The sequence below is a fragment of the Lissotriton vulgaris genome, chromosome 3_1 (genome assembly GCF_964263255.1).
Source record: "Lissotriton vulgaris chromosome 3_1, aLisVul1.2, whole genome shotgun sequence".
Lineage (NCBI taxonomy): Eukaryota > Metazoa > Chordata > Amphibia > Caudata > Salamandridae > Lissotriton > Lissotriton vulgaris.
The window spans coordinates 1,271,929,019-1,271,941,545 of NC_141689.1; the positions used below are offsets into that span (position 1 = coordinate 1,271,929,019).

The following is a 12,527-nucleotide window of genomic DNA, read 5'->3' on the forward strand; positions in this document are numbered from 1 at the left end:
GACTATGTCCACATTTTTGTACTTTTTCTTTTTTGCTGTTTGGGGGTCTTCTACTTGTTTTCGCCTGGGTTGACGGCTCTGGGGCCATTGCTGGGAAGGTCTAATACAGGATAAAACTGGTTCGGACAACATCCATGAGGAAAAAGTTTTTTCATTTTCGAACTTTTCACTCAATGTAGCGGTTCGGGGACCTGTTTGGGGGGCTTCCTGGTGTTTGTGGGTGGGATTCGGGGTCTGGGAGCACTGCTGGGTATGAATACTGTTGATAGCAAGAGGTTTGAAGGAAATCCATGGAGGCAGAGGGGAGTTAGGGCCTAGCTGCAGAGCGCGCACTGTGTGATTTTGGAAATTTTCAGAAAAGTGACTGTCCACATTTTTGTACTTTTGCTTTTTGGCTGTTTGGGGGTCTTCTACTTGTTTTCGCCTGGGTTGACGGCTCTGGGGCCATTGCTGGGAAGGTCTAATACCGGATAAAACTGGTTCGGACAACATCCATGAGGAAAAAGTTTTTGCATTTTCTGACTTTTCACTCAATGTAGCGTTTTCGGGGGCCTGTTTGGGGGGCTTCCTGGTGTTTGTGGGTGGGTTTCGGGGTCTGGGAGCACTGCTGGGTATGAATACTGTTGATAGCAAGAGGTTTGAAGGAAATCCATGGAGGCAGAGGGGAGTTAGGGCCTAGCTGCAGAGCGCGCACTGTGTGATTTTGGAAATTTTCAGAAAAGTGACTATGTCCACATTTTTGTACTTTTGCTTGCTTTTTGGCTGTTTGGGGGTCTTCGTCTTGTTTTCGCCTGGGTTGACGGCTCTGGGGCCATTGCTGGGAAGGTCTAATACCGGATAAAACTGGTTCGGACAACATCCATGAGGAAAAAGTTTTTGCATTTTCTGACTTTTCACTCAATGTAGCGTTTTCGGGGGCCTGTTTGGGGGGCTTCCTGGTGTTTGTGGATGGGTTTCGGGGTCTGGGAGCACTGCTGGGTATGAATACTGTTGATAGCAAGAGGTTTGAAGGAAATTCATGGAGGCAGAGGGGAGTTAGGGCCTAGCTGCAGAGCGCGCACTGTGTGATTTTGGAAATTTTCAGAAAAGTGACTATGTCCACATTTTTGTACTTTTGCTTTTTGGCTGTTTGGGGGTCTTCTACTTGTTTTCGCCTGGGTTGACGGCTCTGGGGCCATTGCTGGGAAGGTCTAACACCGGATAAAACTGGTTCGGACAACATCCATGAGGACAAAGTTTTTGCATTTTCTGACTTTTCACTCAATGTAGCATTTTCGGGGGCCTGTTTGGGGGGCTTCCTGGTGTTTGTGGGTGGGTTTCCGGGTCTGGGAGCACTGCTGGGTATGAATATTGTTGATAGCAAGAGGTTTGAAGGAAATCCATGGAGGCAGAGGGGAGTTAGGGCCTAGCTGCAGAGCGCGCACTGTGTGATTTTGGAAATTTTCAGAAAAGTGACTATGTCCACATTTTTGTACTTTTGCTTTTTGGCTGGTTGGGGGTCTTCTACTTGTTTTCGCCTGGGTTGACGGCTCTGGGGCCATTGCTGGGAAGGTCTAATACCGGATAAAACTGGTTCGGACAACATCCATGAGGAAAAAGTTTTTGCATTTTCTGACTTTTCACTCAATGTAGTGTTTTCGGGGGCCTGTTTGGGGGGCTTCCTGGTGTTTGTGGGTGGGTTTCGGCGTCTAGGAGCACTGCTGGGTATGAATTCTGTTGATAGCAAGAGGTTTGAAGGAAATCCATGGAGGCAGAGGGGAGTTAGGGCCTAGCTGCAGAGCGCGCACTGAGTGATTTTGGAAATTTTCAGAAAAGTGACTATGTCCACATTTTTGTACTTTAGCTTTTTGGCTCTTTGGGGGTCTTCTACTTATTTTCGCCTGGGTTGACGGCTCTGGGGCCATTGCTGGGAAGGTCTAATACCGGATAAAACTGGTTCGGACAACATCCATGAGAAAAAAGGTTTTGCATTTTCTGACTTTTCACTCAATGTAGCGTTTTCGGGGGCCTGTTTGGGGGGCTTCCTGGTGTTTGTGGGTGGGTTTTGGGGTCTGGGAGCACTGCTGGGTATGAATACTGTTGATATCAAGAGGTTTGAAGGAAATCCATGTAGGCAGAGGGGAGTTAGGGCCTAGCTGCAGAGCGCGCACTGTGATTTTGGAAATTTTCAGAAAAGTGACTATGTCCACATTTTTGTACTTTTGCTTTTTGGCTTTTTGGGGGTCTTCTACTTGTTTTCGCCTGGGTTGACAGCTCTGGGGCCATTGCTGGGAAGGTCTAATACCGGATAAAACTGGTTCGGACAACATCCATGCGGGAAAGCCTTTTGGCACTTTTTGTAACTTAGGGTTCGTTAGGGTTAGCCCTAGCAGCAGGATTGCTTTTTTTCCTGGGGTGTTCTTGATTTTTGCAACTGAGTTCTGGGGTCTTAGAGCACTCGTGGGAATGTGTAATTTTGGTTGCAAGTGATTTGAAGAAAATCCATGGTGGGAAAGGGGGGATCACTTACTCTGTGAGAGACACTTAGTGTTGAAAACATTTATCCATTTACACTTAAAGAAAGAAAATGACACAGACCTAAGTTTCAGGAAAACAAACTTACTGTTAAACCCCCACCCACCAGACTCAAAAGCAGTAAAAAAACAGGTATGCTCAGATAAAGTTTCAAAAAGTATATTTGTATAGCCCTAACAAAATAATCTCCTGCAAGACCCTCCCTAACCCCAACGATTGTCCTTCAAAAGTCCCAAAAAGAACCCAACTCCCAAATCCCACCCCCAAAAGTCTCTAAAAAAGGGGCAAGGGACACTACGGCAGGATGCTGTTCACTGTAGCGGCCAGGGCATCATACTCCTTGCGGAGGGTGGCATGGTCGAAGCGGAGGCCCTCCACCGAGTTCTTATAAGTTAAGACCTCCTGCTCCAAGTAGGACACTCTGAAGGATAAGCGGCGCTGGCGTGCCTTGCAACTCCTGTGGGGGGCAGCTGATGTCTTTGCTGCTCGGCGGTGGCGGTTGGCTTTGGTAGCCCGGCTCCGTACCGCTGGAACACTGTGCTGGCTGGCTGCCCGTGTGGGCCCGGAGGAGGATGCAGCTGTCGCAGTAGATGTACTAGTAGACTGCGTGTCCTCCTCCTCCTCCAGGGCCAGCAGCCGCCGATATTCGGCGACAGTGGCATCCAGCCTCCGTTGCCGGGCCATTCGAGCCTGCTCCTTCCTTGATGGTTTGTTGGATTTGGAAGGAGCAACTATATAAAGAAAGAAAGACATAGGGGGTCATTAGGATTGCGGATTTTCCGCATCCTCGGGGCCGGCGGAAGGCACCGCCGGCCCAGAGGATGCAAATAAACCGCAGCGGACTGACCAAAGATCCACCGCCACATTAGGATGGCTGGTGGGTCCTGGTTTCCGTCTGCAGCTTTTCTGCCGCGGCTGGCTTACAACCGCGGCGGAAAAGCTCTAATATGGTGATGGTGTCTGTCAGACACCGTCCACCATATTAGGATGGCCTGTAAAGTATGCTTTTCCGCGGCGGGTTTTCTGCCGTGGAAAAGCATACGGAACTTCACTGCGGGGGCCCGTTGCCCCCAGGTGAAGGGGGGGTGGGGGGTGCACATGGGGGGTACCTATGGTACCCCCCTGCATTTGCATGCAGAAAGCGGCAGGCACCGCGCGGTGCCTGCCTCTTACTGCATGCAAATGCAATGCGTGCATTTTTAACATTGCGGCGGGTGCAGCTTGAAGCTCCACCCGCCGCAATGTTAAAAATAGAGGATGTGACCGCAACCCTTGCGGTCACATCCTAATTGCACAGGAGGGAACTCCGCATGCCATGCGGAGGTTCCCTCCTGCTCTGTTGCGTCCGTCCGCGATCCTAATGACCCCCATAGTCTGTAACCAATGCTCTTAAGATTAACACAAAATGATTGAGCAGAAAGTTGTGTCACAGTACAACTAGCGTTATGACACAACAAGGGAAACCCAAAAGGAATCACGCTAGGGTCCTTGGGTAGTAAGCTATTTTACAGAACAGGGGGCCCTAGACATTTGAGGATTGAGGTAAATAATAGACATATACTAAATAGTGTATATGACCTCTGCCCAGCCGGACAGGTCTTTTAATAGTCAAAGTTTTTTAAAGTTAATCTGTATAGAAACAGTTGTACAAAAGTGGGCACAGCCTGTGACCCACAGGGAACAAGGACAAAACAAGTGACACAAACAATTATGTAGAGACGCTGAAAAGCGGTCTGTACTCATTCCATAGTAATACAGACTGGTTTACAATTACAGCAACCCATTGTTGTTAAGGAATTAAGAAATCAGGTCAACATATGGTGCATTTAAGTCGACAACGTTTCGATGCAATTTACAACATACTTGCATCATCATCAGGACAAGAAAATATATATGTCATGTTTGTCTTTGAAATTGGTTACTATCACCAAACCTTTTTTTCGCGAGTTTACATAATGCACAAAGAAGGGGAGAAACAAAAATTAGGAAAATCAAGAAAAGATCATTAGAAATGACTAGGCATGGAAACATTTCATCATATAAATAACAACAGTCCCCAGCTTATAACATAGTGCTGTGTGGAGGAACTGGGTCCAGTTTAGTGCAATGGGGCACATGCTAGTGAATAAAACCATGCACAGGTGTGCGTTTTAAAAGAATGGCGCAGTGATAAGAACTATTTAAAAAAATTATTATGCAAGTCAAGGGCACGTGGATAGTTATAGGAAGTGAAAAAACGGCGCAATTATCCAAGTGTCCTATTTAGGGTGACTATATATACACAGCTTGTGGCACCGGGCGCCAGGAGAATTGGTGAGTGTGTGTCGGGCTGAAGGTCTGATGTGAAATCGGCGCAGTGAGGGAAAATAAGTGTTGGAAGCGGCGCAGTGTCAGTGGGAAATTGCTAGTCAACCTGACTTGAATTGTCAAAAAGGGGGGGCGCAGTGGTTACCTCCTATCAGTTCAGAAGGGCTCCATAGCTTCTAGAGATATGTCTAACTAAAAACTTCTTTCTCTTCGAAGGACAATTCTACGGGCAAGTCCGTGGAACTTCCATGGGGGCTGTTTTTGCCCCCAACCTAGCAATTCTTTATATGGACCACATTGAGAACTACACCATCCTTGATTCATCTAACCCCTTCCACAGTGGCATCAGCCTGTGGAAGCGGTATATTGATGACATTTTTATGATCTGGAAAGACTCAGACACTTCCCCAGACCAACTTACACATTGGCTATGTAACAATAGTGGAGGGCTTAAATTCACTATGACAACCAGCAAAGAATCCCTGCCTTTTCTAGACCTCGAAATAAAACACTCTGAGGGACGACTAATAACCAAACTCCACCGAAAACCAACAGAAAGGAATACCCTTTTAAACTACACAAGCCATCACCCTCGTGCCCTAAAAGATTCATTGCCTTACTCGCAATTCTTACGCATCCGCAGGAATTGCTATTACAAACAGGATTATTTCACAGAAGCTAAAACACTAAGCTATAAACTTAGAAACCGAGGCTATCCACGAAAACTAGTAAGGCGCTCCATGAAAAGAGCATGGTACTGTCCTAGGGAGACATTACTAGAACCCCGCACCAAACAAAACCCAGAAAGAATTACATGTGTGACCACATTTTCCCCAGCATCAAATGCCATCAAGAAGAGTGTCCTTAAACATTGGCCAGTTCTAAATGCTGGCATTCTCAACCTAGAACGACCTATGTTCGCTTTTAAAAGAGCAAAGAACATAAAGGACCATTTGGTCTGTGCCTCACTTCCACAATCTGATTCAAGGAATACCCTAAATGATTTATGGAACTTACCAACCCTTAAAGGCCACGCAAGGTGTGGCCAATGTGTTTCATGTGAGTCAACTATAGAAGGCAAAATATTTAATTTCGGTACAATCAGATATGAAAGGCACTACTTTACGAACTGTAATTCACAAAATGTGGTGTACGCAATTTTCTGCCCCTGCATGTTAATATACATAGGACAGACCAGCCAAAAGATCAAGCTCCGGATGGGACAACATAGAAGCCGGATTAGGTGCCAAACCATCAATGCACCCTTAGTGGAACACTTTATGGAAAAAGGGCACACAGAGAATGACTTCTCATGGACAGTGATTACGCAGGTAAAACCGCCCCCGAGAGGAGCAGATATCTCCCAACTGCTGAACAAAATGGAACTCCACTGGATCCTGAGAACTGACAGTATCCGTACAGGACTAAACAGAGTTGAGGACTGGACCTCCTTGTTATGAAACTATAATATAACGGTATAAGCTCTGAATATGTTGAGAATGTTTATGTTTTGAACCTATGTCCACTGAGCACCTTCACCCCACTTGCGCCGTATCACCATCACTACCACTTGATAACCTTATGGCTAGTCACTCTTGCGTTACTCTGCACCAAATAAACGTAAATTCGTTCTGTGCCTTGCTCTATTATTTATAAACGTGTAGCAAGCCTCTGATATCCCCAATAAACGGTCAGCTAGCCACCTCAATCCCTATTTAATCACAGCTCCTGCAGCTGTAATAACCTATTACTAACCCATTATAAGATGGCGGCCGAAGTCACTTACGCCGGCATTCAGTCCTTCTTTTACTATAAGTACGTAGTCCTTCCTCTATTATAAGTACGCGCTGCTTGCATCAGCTCAGTAGCGATCGCCGCCAGAACCCCGTTGTCCAGCCATCGTGCTACAACCCACTGTAAGTACCGCCCCTCGCGCCTTGTCTTGATTAGAGATCACCGTTTAGAGAAACAACTAATGGCTAGCCTTCTCCCCGCCAGATCCCTCATACGACGTATTAACCAGGACCAGTCTCTTCGAATGGCCTAATTAAGTAAGTTTGGTTAAGTGTCTTGGTTTTCCGTGAAACCCGATCACACCCTCAGTCCTCCTAATTAAATATTCCCCTTGTTTCAGCCCCTCATTTATTCTGACGAAAATGCAACTATCGTGAGTATCTAATATCGCCACGAATTACTTCGAGTGCGTGCCTTGCAAACACGGCATCTTTTTTAACGATCTGACTTTTGCTCTTATTAGTGACCCCTGCCTGCACTAGTGGTTAAAGCTGTGCGGAATACATATGGAGCCCTTCTGAACTGATAGGAGGTAACCACTGCGCCCCCCCTTTTTGACAATTCAAGTCAGGTTGACTAGCAATTTCCCACTGACACTGCGCCGCTTCCAACACTTATTTTCCCTCACTGCGCCGATTTCACATCAGACCTTCAGCCCGACACACACTCACCAATTCTCCTGGCGCCCGGTGCCACAAGCTTGTGTATATATAGTCACCCTAAATAGGACACTTGGATAATTGCGCCGTTTTTTCACTTCCTATAACTATCCACATGCCCTTGACTTGCATAATAATTTTTTTAAATAGTTCTTATCACTGCGCCATTCTTTTAAAACGCACACCTGTGCATGGTTTTATTCACTAGCATGTGCCCCATTGCACTAAACTGGACCCAGTTCCTCCACACAGCACTATGTTATAAGCTGGGGACTGTTGTTATTTATATGATGAAATGTTTCCATGCCTAGTCATTTCTAATGATCTTTTCTTGATTTTCCTAATTTTTGTTTCTCCCCTTCTTTGTGCATTATGTAAACTCGCGAAAAAAAGGTTTGGTGATTGTAACCAATTTCAAAGACAAACATGACATATATATTTTCTTGTCCTGATGATGATGCAAGTATGTTGTAAATTGCATCGAAACGTCGTCGACTTAAATGCACCATATGTTGACCTGATTTCTTAATTCCTTAACAACAATGGGTTGCTGTAATTGTAAACCAGTCTGTATTACTATGGAATGAGTACAGACCGCTTTTCAGCGTCTCTACATAATTGTTTGTGTCACTTGTTTTGTCCTTGTTCCCTGTGGGTCACAGGCTGTGCCCACTTTTGTACAACTGTTTCTATACAGATTAACTTTAAAAAACTTTGACTATTAAAAGACCTGTCCGGCTGGGCAGAGGTCATATACACTATTTAGTATATGTCTATTATTTACCTCAATCCTCAAATGTCTAGGGCCCCCTGTTCTGTAAAATAACAGTACAACTAGCAACTTGAAAGCACAGTACATAACTATTGAGGCCAGTATCTATCTAACCTCCCACTTCTTCATCCTTGCTCTAACATTAGTGGGAGTTTAAGGAACAAATTCTACGAGCACTATGGACTTCCATTACAGTCGACTATGACAGTACACCAGTCTTATTCTTCTTCTTCTCTCTTGTTTAGTAAAATTGGTACGTTATCTTCTGCAAGCCGGCATAATGCCAGCGCAGTGAACTTGCACCCGAGAAAAACAGATGCACACCATGATGAGTGACACAGACTTGCGTTACTGTACCGGTACAGTACATGCAGGTGGTGAAGCTCATATTTTTCTATTACAGGTTGCACTGAGAATACTCTGTTAAAAGGGCTACTGCTTAATTAATTTAACTTTCACCCTACAGTGCAAATGAGTACTAGAGAAGGAAAAAGAAGAAACTAAATAATCTGATTATCTATCACTTCACATGGGATGTATTTGATTACATATGGGATGACTTTAGGTGCTTTGCTTTTTATTGAGTGAACAGTGATACACCCACACATGAATGACTTACTACCAAATTAAATTTATTAAGAGAGGTAGGGAGTGTCCACCATAATAACCGGATATATGCTGTGCTTGCAGTTGCAATACAAACTACTGCTACTATTCATGGTAGTATTTGGACAAAATTCTAAGTTCTTTTCCTTGCCTTTCCTACACTGGAACGGACGTGCGGGTGCGGTGTTACATGATCTTCAAAGTAACACTTTGTTCATCCAGTGACCATCTACTCTCTCTAGATACACATATGCTATCTAAGAGTCAGATAGTACCATGATCCAGGCATCCATCCATTCAAAGTATATGCACACATACAGTTTCTGTTTTACCCACCAAGGCTGTTCTCCTTCCACCCATCCTTGCTTCATCATTCACCCAGCCATGCACCATACCATATTCTTTCCTTCCCAGCCACCTCGGGGACCAAGCAAACACATATCATTCTTCTTTGCCAGTCATCATTAAATTTCTCGTCCTTCCACACTTACTTACACCCTTCTTTCGCTTTTCGTTCATCCCATCCATCAAGTTCATCTCAGATCTGATTGGGATTCTTCTCGCCAAAAACTTCACAGCTAAGTCGAAGTAAGTTTAGAGGAGGCTACTACCTGGTTGATTTATAATACACCCGTGCAGAAAGCACACTCTGCCGTCTTCAATCTCAATAAGTAAGGAATATATAGCTTACCTCTGCCCGCCACCACCGTGTGAACCCTCACAGGCACATTGCTGGTGTCCTCCGGCACTTGCACCGCATCCTCCCCAGAAGTGTCCTCCTCATCCACTACCACCACCTCCGTGCTGGTCCCGCCACCAGATGTTCCACCTACAAAGTACATTTAAGATTGTTAGAATATACCACTCACTACTATATAATATTTGGTCTAGGAATAAAGAAATGTAAAAAAACCAGAAAACAATGTAATAATTTGTGACTGTCTAATCTAAAGTAAAAATATTCCTTTTTCCAGGGAAGGCTCAGTGCATAGAGCTATTGCTGACTAGAATGGGAGTCCAATGGAATTGCCAAATGTGCAATCTTAGTTAGCTACATAGACAGACTAAAAAGAATAATCTAGTAATACCACAGGGAGTCATAGTCGAGGCAGGATAAGAATTTAGATACAGTCTACAAGAAGAACAAAGACGGTTTAGAAAAAATCGAATGAGGAACGCTAGGAAAAAATAGGTACTCTATATTAAAATGAAAACTTACTGGGGCCAGCAAAGGAGCCCTCGCCTGGCCGATCCTGCCCTTGTACAGCAGCAGCAGCAACCACCTCCTCCTCTGTCCTCTTGCCCCTGGGGGGAGCTGATGTACAACATGAAAGAAAGAAAGACACGAAAACATGGATGATTGTTGTCAACCAAATCAAACATTTCAAAAGAACAATAACAAAATATTTTGGCGAAATAGCAAATAGACAACTATTCCACGGGATATATTGACCGATCCCATGTGGTCTACTACGTTATTAGTATTGCTTGATTTGCGGACCGTCGACTTTGAAAGTTCTTATGTAACTCACTAAACAAACTACTAAAAAGGTTCGCCTAGGACTGGCAGGCAGCAGTCCGTAGCACGCAAAGTGACAGACAAAGTCCATCGTGATTGCAGATCAGCGACAACACTAAATAGTTTCCTACTACATTAACCAGTCATTAAAATACTCAAACTCTCAATCCTCCACCACTATTTCTTCTTATTGCCATGTGTACAAAAGAAGGACTAAACTGGAGTCTGTAGGGGCTGATTTAGAAGCCCCTTGCGGCTCTTTTGCTCCATTCTTGCGTGACTTTTGTGAAGCAGCGGCAGGACAAAAGAGGCGCATGGTGCGGCGTATATTAACAACGTGACGCATATGGGAGATGCATCACGTTGTAAAGCCCTGCGCCATCAGGGGGCGTTCCGGCGCAAGGGAAGGGCGTTCCTGCGCAGGAACGCATCCTAAAAGTGGCTGAGTGACATCTACAAGATTTTAATCGGTCACTTTGAGGACAATGATGCGTGACTCAAACCCTGCGCCTGCTTGAAGCAGACATACGGCTTGACGCAGCATTGGGGAGATAGAGCACCCCAGAGCATTGCTGGAGCTGCACCATCGTTGCGACGCAACTCCAGCAATGCGCCGCCTTTATGGCACAGAAGCGTAACGCTTCGGTGACGTTTTCGGCACATGGTGCGCCGTATTGTAAATAGGGTGCACCATGGGTGGTGGTGGCGTGGCGCACAATTACTGGCGCATCCCTGCTACTTTGCAGGGATGCACCGGTAATTAAATATCTGACCCTTAGTGTCTAGCATTACACAGTTCTTTAAACTACACTCAGGCATAATTTCACAGGCCAATGAAATGAACACAAAATCGAAAACAAATAAGCATAGTAGCAGCGCAACTGAGAAGGAGAGCAGTGCACCTGAAATGCACAGAAGATTTTGAAATATAATCTACCTACAATGTAATCGGCAGCATTATTGCTCTTGGTAAAAAACAAAAATTTGCAAGATAATAACACACAGAGCAGGAGAAAACAGAGTAGTAAAAAAATAGCTACTAATACTCACCAAGCCCTGGGATCTCAAGGCCGAGCAGGTCCAGCAGATCGCGTTCCCTGTCCAGGAGATCTGTCCAACGGTGGGTGACTTGGTTGTAGGTGCGCCGGACCCGAGATTGTTGGTACATGGACCGGCACACCTTCTCCCACCGCTTCCGGCGATCCCGGAGCCCGTATCCGCTAGCGACCTTGCCACCTGCCATGATGGTCCTGGGGAGGCGGCGCTGAACATAAAAAACTAGTGCGGCCACCTCATCCACGCTGAAGATCTCCCGGGGCGCGACATTCTCCCCCCTCAAACACCCGCACGGGAGCCGGGCACGGGGTGCGGGACCCTTCCCTTTCGCGGGCTGCTTCCCGACTCCCTTCACCATGGTCTGGGCAGAAAGGAAGCTAAATAATAAAGAAGAAATAGAATAGGGAAGAAGAAAAGAAAAGAGTTTAAAAAAATAGTTTAAAATTAACAAAAAGTAGCAGAAAACACAAAAATATAGAGCTAGAAAAATAGAGGGATAGATAATAAGTAAAATAGATCAAAAAAAACTTCAAACAAGCAAAGGATGGCAGAGATTCAGAGAGGATACAGATTCAGAAAGCATGCCCAGAACCATATGAATGAATGAGAAACAAGATGGCCGCGCCCGTTCACGACCGCGTGGGTAAGTTCGCGCAAGATTTTCCTCGCGAGCACACGCGAAATTGTACTAGCAAGCCGCACACTTTGCGAGATTACACTTGCGGCCGGAAACGGAATTATGTCACGCAAACAAGATGGCCGCACCCATGAACGACCGCTAGGGTAACTTCGCAAACCTGTGATGATGAACCAGATGTAGAAACAACATAGTCGCGGCCGTTGCGAGCCGACAAGTAAGTTCGCAATTGCGAACTGGTACACAAACCTCGCAAACTGGCAGAAACCCTTGCGAACAAAAAAAAAAAAAGATCCGCAAATTCGCGGGAGTTCGCGGATTTTGCGGATTGCCAATCCGTAAATACGCAAGTTCGCGGATTGCCAATCCGCAAAATCCACCCGTGCTTACTCTTCAGGACATAGTAGTTGTCAGCATCCTGTTCACTAACTGTCTGGAGCTTATATTTGCCTTTGTCTGCAAAGGAGAGCCACAAAGTTGCTGCCCACTGACTCTGTGGTACCTGCTGCACTTTGCTGGCCCTCTCCAAAGCAGTTCTCCACTTGTGGATGTCATCCCCATCTTTATAGGGAGGGACAATTTTGCTCAGGTTTCTATGGCCATGAGACCTTTCCCTATTTATAGGTACTATGCTGCCACAAGTGGGCTCTAGCCCACACAATG

General features: G+C 45.5%; 1 protein-coding gene across 1 annotated transcript; it reads right to left on the reverse strand.

The window, feature by feature from the left end:
• Positions 1–2,808: 2,808 nt before the first annotated feature.
• On the reverse strand, positions 2,809–11,414 carry LOC147727784 (uncharacterized). The gene is made up of 4 exons (XM_086963179.1): positions 11,222–11,414; positions 9,872–9,967; positions 9,344–9,481; positions 2,809–3,245 (listed from the first exon to the last, which is right to left on the reverse strand). The coding sequence occupies exons 1-4, from the start codon at positions 11,412–11,414 to the stop codon at positions 2,809–2,811; spliced, it is 864 nt and encodes a 287-aa protein (XP_086819305.1).
• Positions 11,415–12,527: the final 1,113 nt, after the last annotated feature.

Coding starts and splice junctions, on each gene's coding strand:
- LOC147727784 (XM_086963179.1), bottom strand. CDS start 11,414: ATGGCAGGTGGCAAGGTCGCTAGCGGATACGGGCTCCGGGATCGCCGG. Junction 9,968..11,221: donor CCTTGAGATCCCAGGGCTTG/GTGAGTATTAGT, acceptor GTTGTACATCAG/CTCCCCCCAGGGGCAAGAGG. Junction 3,246..9,343: donor CACGGTGGTGGCGGGCAGAG/GTAAGCTATATA, acceptor TTCTTTATATAG/TTGCTCCTTCCAAATCCAAC.